Here is a 21,127-nt window from a genome sequence, read left to right as displayed (position 1 = left end):
TTCGGTGAAGCAGGTGAACTTAATGAGAGATGTGCGGTGCTGCCCCATCTTGCATAAAAACTGTTGAGTACAATGTGTCTCTCTCCTGTAGGGTGAGTATGACATGCTGGTGAACCATATTGCAGTAATGCTGGCCAGTCACACTGCACTTATTTAGTCCTTGAGCACCAACTTGTTCAAAAAAGAATGGGCCAATGATGAATGTAGTCGTGAAGCCACACCATACGGTGACATGTTTACCATACAGGGAAACTTCATGCACGGTGACTGGAGGTGAAAATCCCTACACTTGCAGTTCTCTGCATTCACCTCACCCGTCAGAAAAAAATGAGCTTCGTTTGTCCATAGGATGGTCCAGGGCCAGCCCTCATCAGTTTCAATCCTTGCGAGAAAGTGGGGTGCGAAGTCAACACGTCATTGTGCATCCTGTAGTGCAAGCTGCTGTATGATGTGGATCATGTGCGGATACCATTTGAGAATGGTTTGAAGCACCTTCCGTACAGTGGACCACAGGATGTTTAACTGTCGTGACACAGCACGCACACTGCCTGATGATTGGGAATTGTGTGTAGCATTGTCTGCCATAGCAACAGCTATTTTATTGATCACCTGTGGTGCAAACAGTTGTCGGCCTCTTTCCGCAGTGATGCCCAGTTCTCCAGTTGATTCGAACTTCTTCATCATGCTCCGCACAGCAGGTGGAGAAAGAGAACCCTTCCATAATTCTTTCAGCCAATGATGTTCTCAAAGTGCAGCTACAGCTTTACTGTTGTTTTGATAACAGAGCTTCACCAATAATGTCCTGCTCGTTTTGTCCAAGCTCATTTTGACACGCAACAAGTGCACTACAACTGATCAGGTGTGTGACACTACAAATCACGATTATTGATGATGGCATCTGGTGGCCATAGTTGGAATGGGACAGTGGCGCTATGACACATTGAAATCATGCACCCCATACTCTGGACATTGATGCTACCAAGTCTAGTACTTGTACAGTAATTAGTTTCTGTGCTATAACATGTTAAATAGGGAAAGTTTAATTGTAACCACCCGGTATTATGGATATGAGCATCAATATACCAGAAAGAGTGGAAGGAGAATGGAGTCACTCATGCGGAAACATTCATGGTTAGTGTAATGGCGAACTTAAAGAAAACTATTATCTGTATCCTCATATCCAATTGTCCATTGTTACCTAAATACATTGAGGTAGAGTTTTTATATCTCAAGGTACTGTCAATCTTCAATTCAATGACATGTTCCAGGTGCCAAAAGTTTGAGATACTATGGGTGAGCAAAATTGGAGAGATATGACATGCCAGCCTATGAAAGCGGTGCTGCGTGTATGTTTCCAGGGAAATGTGTTCACTATTTCGATGACTGTCAAGCTTGTATCGAACAATAGTCAGTCTTTATACATGACATAAAAATCTGTGAAATCATGGAGATAGTTCTCGGATCTCGTGCCAAAGTGAGGAAGCAATTTAGAACACCACAGCCCATGCTTCTAAAACAACTTTTGCCACACACTGAAAAAAATCATAGATTGATGTTACTGCTTCAACACAGACCCAAAAATTAGCGAGAACAAGTCTCATTTGTATTAATTACTACAGGTGTGAAAAGAGGCTAACCGCTCACTGCTGACAGAGCCAAAGCCTAATGTTTCCATGAAGGTAAAATGTTTTGCAAAATAAGAAATCTGTAAAGTCTGTGTGTTCAGTAGGGGCACCAAATTTGTTGTCTTTTGCAATGGGAACAGAAGAAAAAGAAAAAGTGGAATCAAAGGAAAGAGACTAACACACCACCATTTCCAGGAGACCCATTACATGCAGTGTGGATAGTTCACTACTTGACTCCAAAGTAATAAAGGGTGAATCATACAGTTATACTAATCTTCAGACCTTCGCAGTTCTCCTATCATACAGTGGAATGGAAATGACTGCAGGATTCATAAGGAATAATTGAAGTTTTTAGTACAAGAAAAGCCCCTGTGTACATGTCTCCAAGTCTCTCACTTTAAACCTACTTACACACCTAAGAAGCAAGACTACAAACCTGATAATCCTAGTTGAGAATAGTGGAAAGGTGAAGATACTGTTATCATTGGTGAACTCAACCTCTCATTTCATATTGCCTCAACTACAACACTCGAGATGAAGCTGCAGAATCTTGAATTTCAGTATGCACACTGTATGTATCTTCAAGTGAACATGTTGACAGTGGGGCTTTCAGTGAGCGTGTGAACTGACTGCTTGACTGATTTGTCATTTTAAGAGATTTCAGTGCATATTAAGTGCTGTGGGACTGTGCCAGCATATCTAAGAGTTGAGTGGTAGAGATCCTGTTTCTGTCAGAAGACACCTCTTTTCAACATGGGGAATAATGCATTTCAGCACAGCATCAGGGTTCTATGTGGCTGACTTCATCTTGTGCTCTCCAGCCCATGCAGATACTGTTTAGTGGGAAAGTGATGAGGGACAAACAGTCCAGTCACCACTTCCAAATCTGCCTGCTCTTCCTGAAAGAGTGGTATCCAAAATCAGACTGCCAAAATGTTTCATCTGTAAGACAATCTGGACACTGTGCAGCCAGCTGGCACTATTTGAGCAGCAAGACAGCATCACAGCTGCTTTCTTGATATTGACTTTGCAAAGGTTGATAACTATAATCAGCCCTCCTACATGTGGGAATTTCATGCTGCATTGGTTACCTCTCTTAAAACTACCCCAGGACCAAATGTGTTCCATTATAGCACATTGAAACAGTTCTTGTGTTTTTACACTAACAGCAGTTTATTAAAATAGTGTAGATGTACCATTGCCAGTTAAAAATTGTGTGTGATACACTGCCTGACAAAAAGGTGAAGCACCCAGAAGGAGAGGAGGAAACAAAACAAAAATTCATGGGTTGAGAGAGTATGTGATGTTCTTGCAGTGATTCTAAAATTGTGCCAGGTTTACAAAGAACCTGGCAGTATGAGCCTACTTATCAGTGCAACATTGCATCCTCTCTGGCCTGGATGCTTGCACTGATACAGTTGGGAAGGGTTTTTTAAGGCTGTTTTGCCCTTTCATGATGCATATTGGCCTGCAACTGTTGTAACTGACTCTTGATATGCCGGATACAGGCAGTGGGACAGACTTCACATCTGAGCTGGTCCGACATGTGTTCTATCGGAGACGGATGTGGGGGTCCTGCTGGCCACGGGAGTATGTCAGCATCACACAGACAATTTGTAGATACTTGTGCCTTGTGTGGATGAGTATTGTCCTATTGAAAATTGGCAACATGATACTATCACATAAGAGGTAACATGTGAGGATGCAGGATGTCTGTGATGTGCTGTTGTGCTGTCTGAATTCACTTGATCAGTACCAGCAGTGACTGGAAGCCATACTTGATGGCTCCACACACCATGATGCTGGGAGTAAACAGTTGAGCCTCTCCAAAACATTGGAAGAATGGGACCTCTCCCAAGGATTGCTGCCGGAAGTGGGATTCATTGCCGAACACAATGTGACTCTGTTCATTGACAGTCCATGTTTCCTGGTTGTGATGCCACTCCAAATGCAGCTCTTTTTGTTGTGGTGTTAATGGTAGCATATGGATGGTACAGTAATTCTCAAGTCTGGATACCGCTAGTCTCTGAACAATGGTGTGGCACAACACAGAATGGCGCAGGGGTTCTGTGACTTGGTATTAGGTCTCAAGCACTGATGTGCACCTGGTGAACAGCACAGCAAGCATCCGTTGTGGTGGTCAGATATGGTTGACTGGAAACTAGACTAAGAGTATCCGTGTCCTCATGTTACCATTCATTCCAACATTGGGCCAGTGTCACATCTGAATGCAGTACAAATCTGGATATTGCAGGATTAGATCAGTTGACCAAATGGAGACCCACAATAAGCATGTGATATCTTCATGCCATAAACAGTGATCTGATGCTGTTCACACCCCTTATATACCCTGGTAGGCCTGGGAACAACAGTAAATATGAACAACACTAATCCCTCTGGTGGCCATTCTACCTGTCACAGAGGATTGTAACTCTGATTATTTACATAGTCACTGATGGTATGTATATGTACAAAGTTACAGTGACATCTGACCATGTCTTCTGACTGCATCACTTTTTTTGTCAGCCAAGGTATATATGACATTGCCCCTGCATTTATCTCCACCATACAGTGTGGGCTTCTCTCTTTTACACATATATCCATTAGGGAAAATAAAACGTTTTCCAATGATAAAAGAAAAACGAATTGGCAGATCAGTTAATTAAATGCCATTTCTCTTTTATAAAGGAATGGAGAAACTTCTTTGGACTTGTAATTATCACAGAGAATAAATTTACTATAACATTATAGTGTCATTCACTTGCAGAATCTGTTGCAGGTATTAAATGTTGTGGAAAGTACATCATTCTGTTGCAGAATGCTACATATTTTTGTTTGTTGTTTGTTTCTGCCCCTACAATGTAAGTAATTTTGATATGAGATGTGGCCGACAGTGTTGAATAGGAGAATGGTCTAACAGTTTTCTACAAATAACTTAAAATCATAACTTCCAGAGGCTCTGTAAGCCTATGTGAAAATAAAAAGCACACTTTCCATGGTTGCTCACTGATGAATAATAGCATCTAGACAGTAAAGAATGTACTCTGTTCAGCATAGATTAATTTATATCATAAATTAATGAAATGTTGTTATGGAAAATTCCCAACATGGCACAGATATGTATGGGGTCTAGTCATTTTAGTTATAATTATTACCACAAAAGAAGGTTACAATATTAAGTTCTTGTTTGTTCGCAATAACGTGTCTGCAGTTCTGGTACAAATTGAAGTCCCTGCATCACAGCACTCTAGGACACCACTAGAGAATCAAAACAAAATGGCAGTACAGTAATTCATGTTTGGCAGCAGTGGAAATGTTGCATCTATGTCAGACCAATGGAGACAGCTAAAGGAGTCATCTTCAATGGCCTGACAAAACTGCAACATTTCTGCTGCTGCCAAAAATGATTTACTGCGTAATACTTCACTTTACCAATGATCAGTGACATTTTGTTTTGGTCTTCTTGCAGCGTGCTGTAGAGGGCAGTCATTTGGGAAAGTTAAGGTGGTATTGATGTGGTAGTACGAAGTGCAGATGTCATTGGTCTGGGTTTTACTAGAAGTTGCATTCAGTTTCCAATTGGCTTTTTTTTTATTAAGGTTATGTGTATTGTCTGTAAGTAACTTCAAGAGAATGCTTGGATGGTACCCTCAGTTAAATTCTGTCCAGAACTTTTTCCAGCTGAGCTAATTCTTGTTGTCTGATGATATTCATGATTTTAGATGTGTTAATGCGATAGTTCCAGTGAATCGTAGTTTATATGCTTCTTTTCAATGGTTGATCAATAGCATGGCTGACAGATTAAAATCCTTTTCTGTAGGATGCTATTTTGTGCTGTGAAAGTAGAACAGAATCAACTGCCTTTCAATGGCCTATTGTTTTGAAACATCAAAGAAAATTATTGGGAGTCAGTTGTAACAGCAGCTCTTATTCTTTTTTTCCCCTCTGTTTTGCATAATCTTACTTGGCCAGTTAAATGAATCTGATGTTCGCTGGTATATTTTGGGTAGAACTTTTCATATTGTGTTCAACAACTCATTGTAAAATTATACTCATTATTGGGATCGAAGATGGTGAGTAAATTCACACAAATATAAGAATCATTAGTACAGAGACTGTTATGATTGTCTTCTGTTACATTTAATACCAGGTAGTTTACCGGCACACACATTTGTTTCTGAATAACTACTATATTGTACTCAAGTACTGTTAATACATATGTAAGAGTGGTTGGAACATCACTACAGTTTTGATGATCAGTAAATTTTATTGCCGGTTGAAGGTGTACTTGTTTCTTGTTTAAATTGATGTTTGTTGCTTCTGTCAAAGACAATCCTGTTTCAGTGTACTGATTTCTTTTGTTTGTTGTTGATGTATGTTTCAGTTTGGCATTTTGATTACCACATGAAGTAATAATTCCATATTCAGCTAATGAAGTACTAGATCACAATAAAACAGTCCATTGACATTGTTCAGTTGTGAACTTCTCAGCTGTTTGTTTAGCATATGATTATATCACAATGTGGAATTATTGTTTACATAATCTAGAGGCACAACATATTGACAGTTTATCCTGTGAGATACAATAACTATTAAGAATGATCAAAAAGCATATAAAGCAGGTTGTATGTTTTTCTGCAATTCCCACTCACCTAGATGAACTTAATATCTGTTCAGACATTCAGAAGCAGCATTGGCCTACCAAATTTTTGTTTGTTGTTCTGTCACACTAGGCCGGTATGTTGGGAACAGGATACCACATGGACAGAATTTTTAATACTCATATTTCTGAGGACCTGTGTAACTGAAGTAAGAGTTTCATGGAGAAAGATAATTAAAGTAAAGTGGAAATGATGGAAACAGTTTAAACAGGATGAGGGAATTTATTATAATAGACAGAGAGTGCTCATCTAACTTGGGGCATCAGGGTATGCTTTGGAGATTTATTGTAAAAGATCTCATCTGCATGGAGTTGTAAATTGTATCATTATGTAGCTACAGCAAGGACTTAATAATGGTACCAGTGCTCTCATTAACTTGATGGGAATCAAGATTTTCAGCAGATGGCATATAAATTGATAGTTCTGGCAAGGAATTGTTAACTGAACTGTTGGATAAAAGTGTAGTGTATCAGCTGAGATGTACTTGAATAGAAGATCACATTATAATAAGTAAGAGAATGAGCCCACTGTGAATAGAGTATTAGCTAATTTTTGTCCCTCTCTTAAAAGAAGAGCATAGTTCTTTGTCAGTTAACAAAGTGTGTGGGAAGGACTGGAATATCTTTGAGTCAGGGAAATATCATGGAACTTGTGAGAAAGTTAGTGATCTGAAAAGAGGAAAGAGAGAAAGAGAAGGAGAGAGAGAGAGAGAGAGAGAGAGAGAGAGAGAGAGAGAGACTTTAGAAAGTGTGGTACACATGTCGTTCCATGCTGAGACCATTGTGCAACAAGTGTGGTGCATTGTCAGAAGGGAGTACATATATTCTGGATTTCCTGCAGACACAGTTATGCTGTGGTAAAGATAACACGTGCATCATGGCATAGGGGTGAAATGATGTGGCAAATGGGAACAGACTCCAAAGCTGAAGTACACAGACAGTACGATTCTTGTATGCAGAATGTCAAAAATGCACACAGATTCGCCATTAAATTCTGGCAGTATATGGACCAAATGCAATGTCATGTCCAGCTGTAGTGAAATGGTGCTAACAGTTTGACCAAGGACGCACAGACGTGTGATGCTGGTCAGAAAGTCCAGATCTCTCACCGTGTGATTTCCATCTTCTTGGAAAGCTGAGAGAACCTCTGAGGGGCAGAGATTTTCCAACAATGAGGCATTCACACAACAGTTCTTGAATGGCTTCATGACCGAGTATGGGTTTTGTATCATGTGGGAACTGAAGAGTTGGTAGGATGTTCTCACCTTTGTTTACAGAGACTTGGTGACCATGTTGAAAAATAGTGTGATATACCCGTGTCACATTGAAGTGTCATGCAGTGTTCAATAAAAGTTACTTAGCCTGCCATAATAATGTGTAACTTATTTTTTGAAGTCCGCTCATACAAGGTTAGTGGGGAGGAAAGGTGCATGCTTTGAGGGGTGACAGTATTAGCAATTCTGAACAAAAAACTCTATACAGATATATGCCTTATTCTGAATGGTTTCTGAGATAGAACACATTTAATATCACTTGTGTACATTTTCTCTCGAGTGACTCGAAAACCACTCCCTCTGGCGATAATGTGTCACAGCACAAAATTAAACTATGTCAGACTTCCTACAAAAAAGGACCTTTTCATTTTTTCTCTAGGACTAATAGTTTTTGCGAAAAGAGCACGAGAATATTCAAAATCATGCACAACGCACGTGCACTGTAACTTAGGGAGATTTTGTAGGCCAATTACAGGTAGTTTCTTGATTTACTAGACCACAGATGTCCCTATCAAATTGTACGACTCAACTTCCTCTTCATTACTGTGTCACATTGTAAACAGTGACTATGTTTGAAAATACAGAAAATAAAACACAATGTACATTAAATGTGTTATATCTCGGAAACCATTCGGAAAAGGGCATATGCCCAGCTTACGTGTTTTGTTCAGAAACACAAATACTATCACACATCAAAGCTTGTACCTGACTCACCCTGTATATAATTATGTGCCCCAGGTTAGTGTCACATTTGACACATCCTATTATAGACATGCAAATGTCTACTCAACCAATCCTTAACAGATACATTCTTAGGATTATTTCCATCTGCTTTTTGAGTAGTCACTTGGATCTTCCAAGAAATGCATTAATAATGTTTCTGATTGATAGCACACAGCATAAGCCATTCAGATGGTGAGGTCCTCAGCTTCAGTTAAATTTTTTACAACTATTTATATTACACTAAGATGAGGAAGTACAGATATCTGTGACAACTTGAACTGCTTCCAGCTACAGCTTAGTAACACTGCTGAACTTCACCATTAACTTAAAATAAATTAGTCCATGTGTTTCCCACAGTTGAGACTACCATGGATTAATTATAACCTTGAAAACATAAAGTTCTTTAGTTTGTTTGTTTGTAGGTACATGTCTGCAGTCCTGTTAGACATTGAAATTCGTCCCCGTGCGGGTCCAGGGGTTAGAATAGGCGTGGGATATTCCTGCCTGTCGTAAGAGGCGACTATAAGGAGTCTCACATGTTTAGGCCTTTATGTGATGGTCCCCCGTAGGGTTTGACCTCAATGCTTCAAAATTTTCCTGAAGAGCGAGCCAATTGGGGAAGGGCGCCTTACGTGGTGCATCGTGTCCATTGTGCATCGAGATCTTTAGCCCACTTTCTCGTCGTCGCATTGCAGTCCCACTCATTCTCCATCTCTCGGACGAGGACACCTTCCTGGGTGCGTTTTCCACCATGCACAATGCAGTGTCACTTTCTGCACCGACGATGACCTTGGACTTCTTTGCACCTCATATCCAATATGGTAGCCAGTCCGTTGTGGTGGAGCCGCCATGTACCCTGTTGGTTGTAGCCCCCTGACCACACAGGGATCGCTCTGCTGATGCCTGCACCGTTAACTCCCCACATATGCCAAGGTGTAGATGACCATCTCCCTGGGGCATCGGGACTCCCAGCAAAGGTCATCCTGCCAGGTGGCCTTCACTGCGGCTGGGTGGCGCCCGTGGGGAGGGCCCCTGGTCAGAGTGGGTGGCATCAGGGCGGATGACAAGTGATGAAGCATAGTACATCATCTCTTGCTGGGGGTTAACCACCAGCAGTCTCTAAGCATTCACAGGCTCAATTCAACACACAGAAGTACGACTCCAAATCGTTCCCCTCCCTGGCCACACCATGGGAGGAACGCCAGGCTAAGGATGGCAGCGAATCTTGTTCTCCCCAGTACCTAGTATGTATGCGAGCTTATGGGGAATCCTTTGTGCCCACGAAGCCTCAGTTTTTTGTAGAGCATTTAGAGGACAAGTTTGGGGAGGTGTAGGGCTTGTCCAAAATGTGGTCTGGGTCAGTCTTGATAAAAACAGCCTCCTCTGTCCAGTCACAGGCATTACTCACTTGTGACAAGCTGGGGGATGTTTCTGTTACTGTAACGCCCCGTAAAAGCTTAAATATGGTCCAGGATATTATCTTCCACAGGGATATTCTTTTACAGTCCGATGACGAGCTGCACGCCAACTTAAATCAATGAGGTGTTCATTTGTGTGGCAAGTTCACCGGGGTCTGAGGGATAATCAGGTTGCCACCAGTGCCTTCATCTTGGCCTTCGAGGGTGACACATTACCTGAGAAGGTGAAGGTGGTGGTCTACCGCTGTGATGTCAAGCCGTATATCACTCCTCCGATGCGGTGCTTTAAGTGCTGGAAATTCAGCCGTATGTCTTCCTGCTGTACTGCCAGCCTCATATGTTGACATTGTGGTCGTCCATCCCATCCCAATACTCCATGTGCCCTGCCTCCCATCTGTGTCAACTGTGGAGAGCACCATTCCTCTTGCTCGCTGGACTGTAGGATTCTGCAGAAGGAAAGGAAAATAATAGAATGCAAGACCCTGGACCGACTGACCTACACTGAGGCTAAAAGGAAATTTGAAAGGCTCCATCCTGTGTGCATGACATCATATTACGCCACCGCTATAACAACTGTTACAGCCCCATCTGTTGCACCAATTCCAGTCAGCTCTCAAAGCCGTAAGGCTACACCTGCCCCCTTGATGGTGGGGGTCACTTCGCTCCCTGTTGCTCGCGCAGCACTCCCCCTATCATTGGGGACATCAGTCCCCACTTCTAAGCCGGAGAAGCGTATGTCTTCTTTGGCTCCTTTCACTAGGAAGGGGTCCCTTGGGTCACTCCCTTCCCAGGTTCTTACCAGTGGCAAAGTGGACACCTGCCGGTGGCTGAAGCTGCCACAGGTAGCTGGTCATAGGGCTTCACGTTCCTCCTCAGTCCCGAAGACTGAATCAAAGAAGTCCTCCCAGCTATAGAAACTCAAGGAACAGCATGAGAAATCAAAAAAGGAGACCCCCCCGAAATCAAGAAAATTGTGATGTCACACACACCACCGCTACCTACAAGCTCTGCATCTGAGGATGAGGTGGAAATTCTGGCGTCCGGTGGGGACCTAGATCTCGCTGGACCCTCAGACACAATTGATATAGACTGCTGAGGCAATAAGTTGGTGGCAGCAGGTGTCCCTGAGGTGTAAACTGCATCATTGAATGTTCCATGCTTTCCCAGTCTCATGATGACGTCATCCACCAGTGGAATTGTGGCGGTTTTTTCCACCGCTTGGCTGAGTTACGCCAACTGTTAAGCTTTACACATGCTTTCTGCATTGCCCTCCGGGAAACTTGGTTCCTGGCACTGCGAACCCCTGCCCTGCCCTCCGCGACTATAAGGGATATTACAGGAACTGAAGCGACTGAGTGTCAGGTGGAGTTTGCGTTTATGTCCTAAACTTAGTCTGTTGTGAAACAGTGCCCCTTCAAACACTTCTTGAAGCTGTGGCTGTCAGGTTAAGGATGACACAGGAAATAAGTCTGCGACGTATATCTTCCTCCAGATGGTGCAGTACCACTGAACACATTGGCTGCACTGATTGCTCAACTCCCTAAACCCTTCCTACTTTGGAGAGATTTTAATGCTCATAAGCCCTTGTGGGGTGGCACCATGCTTACTGGCCGAGGCAGAGATGTTGAAACTTTACTGTTGCAATTCGACCTAAGCCTCTTACACACTGGGGCCACCATACACTTCAGTGTGGCTCATGGCAGTTACTCGGCCATTGATTTATCACTTTGCAGCCCAGGACTTCTCCCATCTGTCCACTGGAGAGCACACGACGACCTGTGTGGTAGTGACCACTTCCCCATCTTCCTGTCACTGCCCTGGTGTCAGGCTCATGCACGCCTGCCCAGATGGGCGTTAAACTAGGCGGACTGGGAAACTTTCACCTCTGCTGTCACCGTTGACTCTCCCCCACACCGTAACATCGATGTGATGGTTGATCAGGTGACTACAACAATCGTTTCTGTGGCGGAAAGTGCATTCCCTCGCTCTTTAGGGTGTCCCTGGCGAAAGGCAGTCCCTTGGTGGTTGTCGGAAGTCACTGAAGCAATTGAGGAGTGTTGGTGAGCTCTACAGTGGCATAAGCAGCACCCTTCCCTGGAGCACCTCATAGCCTTTAAATGGCTCTGTGCTCGCGTTTGCCAACTTTTCAGATGATTGAAGCAGGAGTGTTGAGAGAGATACGCCTCGACCTTTGGGTGCCATACATCATCTTCCCAAGTCTGGGCAAAGATCAAACGTGTTTTCGGGTACCAGACCTCAGTAGGTGTTCCCAGTGTTAACATAAATGGCGAGTTCTCTACTGACACAAATGCAATTGCCGAGCACTTTTCTGAGCACTATGTTCGAGCCATTGCGTTGGAGAATTACCCCTAAGCCTTTTGCACTCTTAAACGGCAGCTGGAAGGGAAAGTCTTCTCTTTCACTACACACCACAGTGAATCCTACAATGCCCCATTTACAGAGTGGGAGCTTGTCAGTGCCCTTGCACATTGCCCCAACACAGCTCATGGGCCAGATCGGATCCACAGTCAGATGATTAAACATCTCTCATCTGACTACAAGCAACACCTCCTCATCATCTTCAACCGGATCTGGTGTGATGGTGTCTTTCCATCGCACTAGCAGGAGAGCACCATCATTCCGGTGCTTAAACCTGATAAAAACCCACTTGATGTGGGTCGCTATCAGCCCATCAGTCTCACCAACGTTCTATGCAATCCGCTGGAACCTATGGTTTGTCAGTGGTTGGGTTGGCTCCATGTCAGGGCGGCTTCCGCCATGGTCGCTGTACCACTGATAATCTTGTGTCCCTCAAGACTGCCATCTGAACAGCCTCTTCCAGATGGCAACACCTGGTTGCTGTCATTTTTGATTTACGAAAAGCATATGACACCACCTGGCAACATCATATCCTTGCCACATTATACGAATGGGTTCTCCGAGACCCGCTTCCGATTTTTATCCAAAATTTTCTGTCGCTCCGTACTTTCCGTGTCCAAGTTGCTGCTTCCCATAGTTACCCCCATATCCAGGAGAATGGGGTCTCGCAGGGCTCTGTATTGAGTGTCTCTCTATTTTTAGTGGCCATTAATGGTCTAGCAGCAGCTGTAGGGCCGTCTGTCTCACCCTCTCTGCGACGCCCTCAGCATTGCGTTTGCTCGACCCATTGCACCATTGCGGAGTTCGACTAGCGACAGGATCTATTAGGATGAGTTCAGTGACCAGCTTACTGGCGGAGACCGGAGTCCCTCCATTGAATATCAGACATGCACAACTGCTCGCCAGTTACGTTGCACACATTCATAGCTCTCCTGAACATCCTAATTACCATCTTCTTTTCTCAACCACAGCAGTTCACCTCCCACATAGGCGGCCCATGTTAGGGCTAGCTATTATGGTTCGCATGCGATCGCTTCTGTCTGAACTGGAGTCCTTGCCTTTACCACCTCACCTCAAGGTCCATCCATGTACACCTCCATGGTGTAGCCCTAGGCCAAAGCTTTGCCTGTACCTTTCATGAGGCCCTAAGAACTCTGTTAACCCTGCGGCTCTCCACTGTCACTTCTTCTCGATTCTTGAAGTGTTCTGGGGCTCTGAAGTGATTTACACTGACAGCTTGATGGCTGATGGTCATGTTGGCTTCACCTACATTCGCGGTAGCCATATTGAACAGCATTCCTTACCCAATGGCTGCAGTGTATTCACTGCAGAGCTGGTTGCCCTATCTCGTGCACTTGAGTACATAAGTTCATGCTCTGGCGAGACGTTTCTTCTCTGTACTGACTCTCTGAGTAGCTTACAAGTTATCAACCAGTGGTACCCTCACCAACCTTTGATAGCGACCATCCAGGAGTTGATCTATGCCCTGGAATGGTCCAGTCGTTCAGTGGTGTTTGTCTGGACCCCAGGACATGTCGGCATCCCAGGCAATGAACTTGCTGATAGGCTGGCCAAACAGGCTACACGGAAACCGCTTCTGGAGATCGGCCTCTCTGAATCTGACCTGCGTTCTGTCTTATGCTATAAGGTTTTTCGGCTTTGGGAGGTGGAGTGGCATAACAGTACGTGCAATAAACTGCGTGTCATTAAGGAGACTGTGAATGTATGGAAGTCTTCCCTGCAGGTTTCTCGCAGGGAATCAGTTGTCCTTCGTTGACTCCGCATTGGCCATACGTGGCTCACACCCGGTTACCTCCATCGTCGTGAGGACCCCCTCAGTGTCACTGTGACTCCCCAATGACGGTCGTTGACCTCTTGCTGGCCTGCCCACTTTTAGCCACTCTGTGGCGGATTTTTAACTTTCCCAGCACCCTACCTTCAGTGTTGGATGACAATGCTTCAACAGCAGCTTCAGTTTTACGTTTTATTTGTGAGGGTGGGTTTTATCATTTGATCTGAGATTTTGCGCATGTCCTTTGTCCCTCTGTGTCCTCCACACTAGTGCTTTTAGGGTGTAGGTTTTATTGTGTTGCAGAGTGGCTGGCTTCCCCTTTTTATTCTCGTGGTCAGCCATCCTCTGTAATCTGCTTTCTTGTTTTACTCTTTTCTAATTGTTTCTTGGGTCTCTCTGCTGTTTCCTTGTCCTCTTTTGTTCCTTTTAGTGTTTTTGCCTTTTCTTCGTTCTTTTTGGTTTTTCATTCCTTTCGGTATTGTGCTGTATGTGTCTTTTGTTTTATTCTACCCCTCGTGGACTTATGTTATAGGAGCAAGGGACCAATGACCATGCAGTTTGGTCCCTTCCCCCCTCCCCCTTCCCCCCTCTTAAACCATCCAACCAACCATTGATGAAATTCTCATGCCATAGTTCTGTAGCAAGCTGCCAGAGGGGCCAAATCAAGATGGCACAGCCACTTGATAATCCAGATTGTTTCTCTACCTGCCTGTATTGGCGTGACAGAGCTGCAACATTTCTGCTGCAGTTAAAAGTGAATTACTGCATGATACTCCGCTTTTTTTTTTTTTTTACTTTAGTGTGAGAGTTTTCAGTGTGTAACCAGACTGCAGACCTTTACGTGTAAAGAAACAAAAAACTGATTGACTATCTCACTCTTCATGAGCGTATTGTATTTAAGATAAATAATCCTCGTTTGTCAAACAGAGTTGTATTTAAGAGAAATAATCTTCTTTTGTCAAAAACTGGATAATCCTGGATGGAATAACAACAGTATTATAAAAAGGAGAAATTGCTACTCACCATATAGAGAAGATATGGTGAGCAGCAATTTATCCTTTTCATAATATTGTCATTAATCGTCTTTTGTATTATTCAGTCATTTTATTGCTCCAGAATGTAACATGGAATCATTCAGCTTATCATATGCATAATGAATTTTCCTTAGCAGCACAAAACTGTCACTTTCATCATTCTTCAACACAAAACGATACTGTACTCCGGGGTTGTGGTTACCCTGCTACCTAAAAAGTTATAGTTCTTGTATGGCATCTGAGTATCACAAACTTTTCTGTTTAACTTATCTCTGGATACATTTTTGTGAAGATTTAGTTACACAAGTGTAAATCATCTGATAATGTTAGTTTTAATACTATCAATTATATATTATATGCTCCTGTAAAATTTATTGTGGTTCATAATTAGACTTAGTTGATTTTTGTGATGTGTTTGTCCTGTTTTGTATGCACATTGAATTTGCTGTGATTTACTATTAAATTTTGGCTCTTACACTTCACTTATTATTTACAACGAAATCAATGTAGAAGAAATACTACTTACTGAAGAGAAGCAGCAGAAAAAGACATTTGACATACAGTCATTGTGTTAATAACTGTATGAAGCAGCAGTAAGATATTTAGTTAAATAACATGTCCTCTAACATATGAGTAAACATTTGTTTGGCATGCACTTCTTTTCTGACTTGCTTCATCTTGTGTGCTGGCTTGGGATGTGCTGTCTGTCTGCTGCTGCATACAGCAGCATTACTCTGTCACTGCTGCCCGAGACCTGTTTTTTTTAAACCACATTAATATATATAATGAAACTAAATATCACTGTACACTAATTTGGAACCACTCTTTCAAATGGGCGCACAATATTCCACTTACAAAGGAAATTTTGTTTTTAACAAGAAACAAACCAGTCTTCCATTGAAACTTGAGTGTTGCATGAAACATATGATGATCAGTATTATTTGTTTTTAATCCATCTACACAATGCTAAAGTAAAATTGCAGATAGCTACCAAAACACCAGAGAAAATGTGTCTGATGACTTTTAGGAGACACCTGGTGGTAGAAGAAACCATTGGGAAAGTCTCTAAAAGTCATAGAATGAAAAGAATATGGAATACCTTAATTTTTATTTATCAAAATGTGCTAGCACTCCAACTAATTATTGAGATGAGTTTCCAGGGAAAAAATGTAAGTATGTTGCTGGTATGTGTGTTCATAAAGCTTGTTACCAGCTATTAGCATTTGGAAGCAGTGAATTCAGACCACCTGATGGGATTGTGGTCTTATCAACTAGAAATGCCTGAGACATATAAAAAATAGGACCTGTAAAAAAATGTAGATGTACCATCTAGAAAATTAAATTAGTGAATTTGATACCTGGTTATATATAGAGTTCAACAAAGTACCATTAAATTAGAAGAGTTGAGGAATGTTGTTTTCCATATAAGTTTTTGTACCGGTAGAAATTTGAAAGCCATTGGTAATAATTGTTATGACCTCGTACAGATAAACCTAACTACACATCCATAACATTTTTTTCCTTGTAATAATGAAAATTGTAATAGTTCTTGTAATAACACAAATTGTGAAACTGTAATACTGGTGGTTAGTTATATGTTTAAAATTGTATAAAAATAAATTTTTAGAGTTATATACAGATGGCATTCATTTTTGATTACTTTTATGATAATTGTGAGTGGATGATTTAATATTATTTGGTTGGAGGTAACTACCTTAAGTCTACTTGAAATTGTGCTTACTTTGATAATTATTGAGAACAATATCATTTCAAGGACCCAGTCATGCTACACGGTAGTTTGATTTTGTTTGTAACTATATTCAACTGATAAAAGGATTGGAAATCTTAGTACAAGAAATATGGAATTAAAAATAATTTATAAAATATTCATACTGCCTCTCTTTCTCTTTCTCTCTCATTTTAGGGTTTGGGATAGTACATCGAAAAATGCCAGGAAAGGTGAAAGTGAAAATTCTTGCAGGCCGAAACTTGCCTGTCATGGACCGTTCAAGTGATACGACAGATGCCTATGTTGAAATAAAGCTTGGCAATACTACATATAAAACTGATGTTTACCGGAAATCTCTTAATCCTCAATGGAATTCTGATTGGTATAAATATGAGGTAATTTAGCTGTAATGGGGAAAATTTCCTTTGTATATTATACTGTAACACTTAATGCCTAAATGAAAAATAAAACACCAACAAGAATAGTGCTTCTTGCTTGTTAATAAGTGGTGGTGTGGTGGTAGTGATGTTGATGATGTCTGTACATTTTCCAGATTTATTTATTTATTTATTTAATGCCAGCCAGTATGTGCCTTTCCACCCTGACTTGGCTTTTGAAGGGAATTTTTTTTGGGGGAAAGAGTACTATTTTTCATATCTGAGGTTATGCATGGAGTACGTACATGATTGAATTAGAGGCTGGCATTACAAAAAAAAAAAAAAAAAAAAAAAAAAAAAAAAAAAAAAAAAAAGATGTTTCTCATAACTCATTTTACAACAGACTGAAGTTCATTAACATAGTGAAATCTGATTATCACCAGCTAATATTTTACAACACTCTAAGTGGGGTGTTGTACTCATTGCAGAACTATAGGGAAAATGCCCTTATATAACAGAGTAAAACTATGTCCTGGATTAACTCTTAATGATATGTGGTGTTAGATTGAAACTTGGAGTCAATCTGTTACATATGCTTGGCTAGATTGTTCAGTACAGTGCTACTAATGAAAGATAGGGATCTATGTTCAATTCTTGATATGGCCTACAATTTTAATTTTTTTGTGCAATAGACTTACATTCCACACATCATTATTATGGTTTTTAAATTACTTTTCTGATTTACCATGTCTTTTTCTCTGCTGCTACTTACAACTAGGATTCTGTGCCTTGGAATGAGTGATGTCTGCTGAATGGTATACTCATATCAACTTGAGTTAAAATATATTTTCACTTTGATAATTGTCAAGTTTCGTCAAAAATAAATAGAAGAATACTGTTGGACTGAAATAAAACTATTTACAAAAAAAAAAAAAATTGCTAAGGATGGAATTATTCATTCTACAGAAAGACAGTTGAAATCATGTGAAAGATTGTTTCAGATTAAGGTGTAAAAATATGCTGAAAAGTGAAGTTGGATGGTTTTAAAGAAGTTCAGAATAAAATTTTAGTCTAACAATAATGCAGATTTCTGGATGGAGCAATACATAAAATAAGGAAAAGGCAAGCAGTCACCTATAGCAGATCGATGCGTGGAGCACAGAAACGCATAACAAAAATAACATTTGCACTAGCTTTTGCGCAGTCGCAAGAGCAAATATCTGCACCTCCACATCTTGAGTTTAGACACTATGTACTTATGCCATGGCCCATTGACAACAAACCACCCTTGATCAGGTTATTGTTATTGTGGAGGAAGGGAATTTGTCAGTATTGAGAACCTGGGACATGGTATGACATCCCTGATTACACTGCCTGGCAATGGATGCAACATAATTGGGAACTTGAGACTCCAGTATGCATGTGGGAACCAGACTTTAGTGTGTTACGACACTGTATAATGTAGTGGTGAGTAAGTTTATTGGCAGCTTAAATACTTAACTGATTTTTTGGGACAGTAGATATGGCTAAATGCCAGTTCTGGAAAACCAAACTACAAAGTAAACTTGCTCTGCAATGAACACAAAAGAGACTTCCAGGCAGATTAAAACGGTGTGCCGGACCGAGACTCGAACGCGGGACCTTTACCTTTCGCGGGCAAGTGCTCTACCAACTGAGCTACCCAAGTATGACTCACGCCCCGTCCTCACAGCTTTAATTCCGCCAGTACCTCATCTCCTACCTTCCAAACTTCACAGAAGCACTCCTGCGAACCTTGCAGAACTAGCACTCCTGGAAGAAAGGATATTGCGGAGACATGACTTAGCCACAGCCTGGGGGATGTTTCTAGAAACACAAAATAAGTTTATTCCAGTCCTAAATACACCTGTGAGTCATGTTATGGTGGTTATTGTGTCTTCAGCAGTGTGAGGCCGGATATCTTACCATGGACGTGAAATGCTTTTTGTGATAAATGATAATCTTGATGCTGTCTAGAGTGATGTCATTATCCTATCAGTGCTATAATTGCATCCTGAAAGAGTGACCTGTTTCCAGTAGGACCAATCTCCTACACATTATTCAGCAATGACCAGACATAGTTTGGTGACAGGAATGAGATTTCTGTACCCAGATGGCATGCTTCTGCACCAGCCGTAACCCCATCAAAAACATATGACTAGAGACAAATTAGATGATACAACATAAACGTCCTGACCATGTGCCAAGAGCCTGAGATGACCTGTGGAACATAGTGCTGGCTATCTGGGAGGAGGTGGCAGAAAATGAGATGTTTATTGCCCATTACATAGACACTTTTTCCTTCAGGATGCAGGTAATTATTGAAGTTGAATGCATGTGGATGATATATTAATTGTTGAAGAAAGCAGGTGCTGTGTCCTTTTCAGCACTCTGTTTATCGCCCGTCACAAAGACTCCCTTCCTTTCAGAATGCAGGTAATCATTGACGTTGAATGCCTGTGGGTGATAAATTAATTTTTGAAGAAAACAGATGCTGTGTCATTTTCAGCACTCCAAACATCTAAAGTGCTAAGACATTTCGCTGGTTGCTCCAACATCTAGCTATTTCTCACTACCATTGCACCTTCAACTCCACCTCATCACATGAAATGCCATTTCCAGGTCTCTGTTTCTGGCAGATAGACTGTACAGGTTTCCTAGTGTGTATTTAGAGGATGCTGTATCTCAAGTGTATGTAACACATCCCATCACATTCACAGTTACAAATGTTCTTACTTTTATGAGTAGTACTATAAATCCAGTAATGTGATTTGTGTTAGTGAGATATGACAGGTAGCTTAAATTTCAACACCGACCATTTTTTGTGATGTCAAGTGTACCTCTAATGTGCATACACTGCTCCATAGAAAGAATTCTGCAACAGTACATGCAAACTGATATGACACAAAAACTGATATTCACAGTCAGCATCACTAACTAATCCCTAAAGAATAGTCTCTCTAAATGGATTTCTCAGTGACATCATCATTGGGTCTTTGATACCACTGAAAAATCCAGCAATATCTATTGTCATTATACCATCTCTCAGTTATAGTACTTCTGGACAGTCTCCACATACTGTGTGCTTATACAGAGAGGTGGACAAAAATATGGAAACACCAAAATCACAACATATTTCTGTGTATGCAGTGTAAATTTTCAATATAGTGTCTCTTCAAACACCAAATACTTAGTTCAAAGTCATTTAGTTCTAACATAATGCACTCACAACTACACAGAACAGTGCTGTGACCACAGCACGTATTGGGGACATTGCATAGGTGCCATTCATGGTCAAATACAACAGTGCAACCTGCAGACTTGGCTAACATCTGCATTTATGTGGAGCATACATTTCTCATGGTGTTTTCATATTTTTGTCCAACCCTTGTAGCCTCTCAAACACATTGTTTTTGAATATGGCAGCAGAAAGTCTGTGGTTGAATAAATAATTTAGGGAATAAAGATACATAGGAACTTCAGAAAGTAAGTGACACATGTTGTCCCACATTAAGACTGCTGTGCAGGAAGAGTGGCACATTGTCGGAAGAAAGTACATGTTCTGGATTTCCTGTAAAGACAGTTCTGCTGTGGTACAGAAAGCAGATGCACCACAGTGTGGGAGTGAAATGATGTGGCAACTGGAAAATTACTGTGAATTTGAAGTATATGGTCCAGGTATGGCTCTTGTGGGCAAAATGTCTTAATTTGCAGCCAGATTCACCTTAAAATTCTGTCTGTATGGAGACCAAATGCAACATCACCTTAAGCTGTAGGGAAATTGACACAGACATGCGTGATGCTGTTTGAGATGTCCAGATCTTGGGCTTCGTGATATCCATCTTTTCAGCAAGCTGAAAGAACATCTGGTGTGGAGAACAGATTCTTTATTCACATAGCGGTCCTTGAGTGTCTCTTGAGCTTATTGGCTGTACTACAGTTGGCTCTCCACTCAATTTGTTCATTAGACCATCTTAACCTTCTTATTCTGTCTTCACTTCTGATCTCCTATTTGCACTCTGATTCCATCTGTTATTCCTTTTATCTTCCTCCTGTTTCTGCTTTCTCTTCTTCTGTACCTTACTACTTCTTCCTTTT

General features: G+C 41.4%; 1 protein-coding gene across 3 annotated transcripts in view; it reads left to right on the top strand.

Annotated features, from left to right (window-relative positions):
- The window catches only part of LOC126248711 (C2 domain-containing protein 5), a 219,728-nt gene that overhangs the window by 57,564 nt on the left and 141,037 nt on the right, over positions 1-21,127 (top strand). For all 3 annotated transcript variants that reach the window (XM_049950008.1, XM_049950009.1, XM_049950010.1), the window contains one exon: positions 16,830-17,029. In XM_049950008.1, the coding sequence (XP_049805965.1) occupies positions 16,830-17,029 (200 nt within the window). The remainder of the gene's footprint in view (positions 1-16,829; positions 17,030-21,127) is intronic.

Source organism: Schistocerca nitens, chromosome 3 (genome assembly GCF_023898315.1).
Source record: "Schistocerca nitens isolate TAMUIC-IGC-003100 chromosome 3, iqSchNite1.1, whole genome shotgun sequence".
In the NCBI taxonomy this organism is placed as follows: domain Eukaryota; kingdom Metazoa; phylum Arthropoda; class Insecta; order Orthoptera; family Acrididae; genus Schistocerca; species Schistocerca nitens.
Note: the sequence above shows the minus strand (reverse complement) of the source record. Positions and strands in the feature narration are given on the sequence as shown.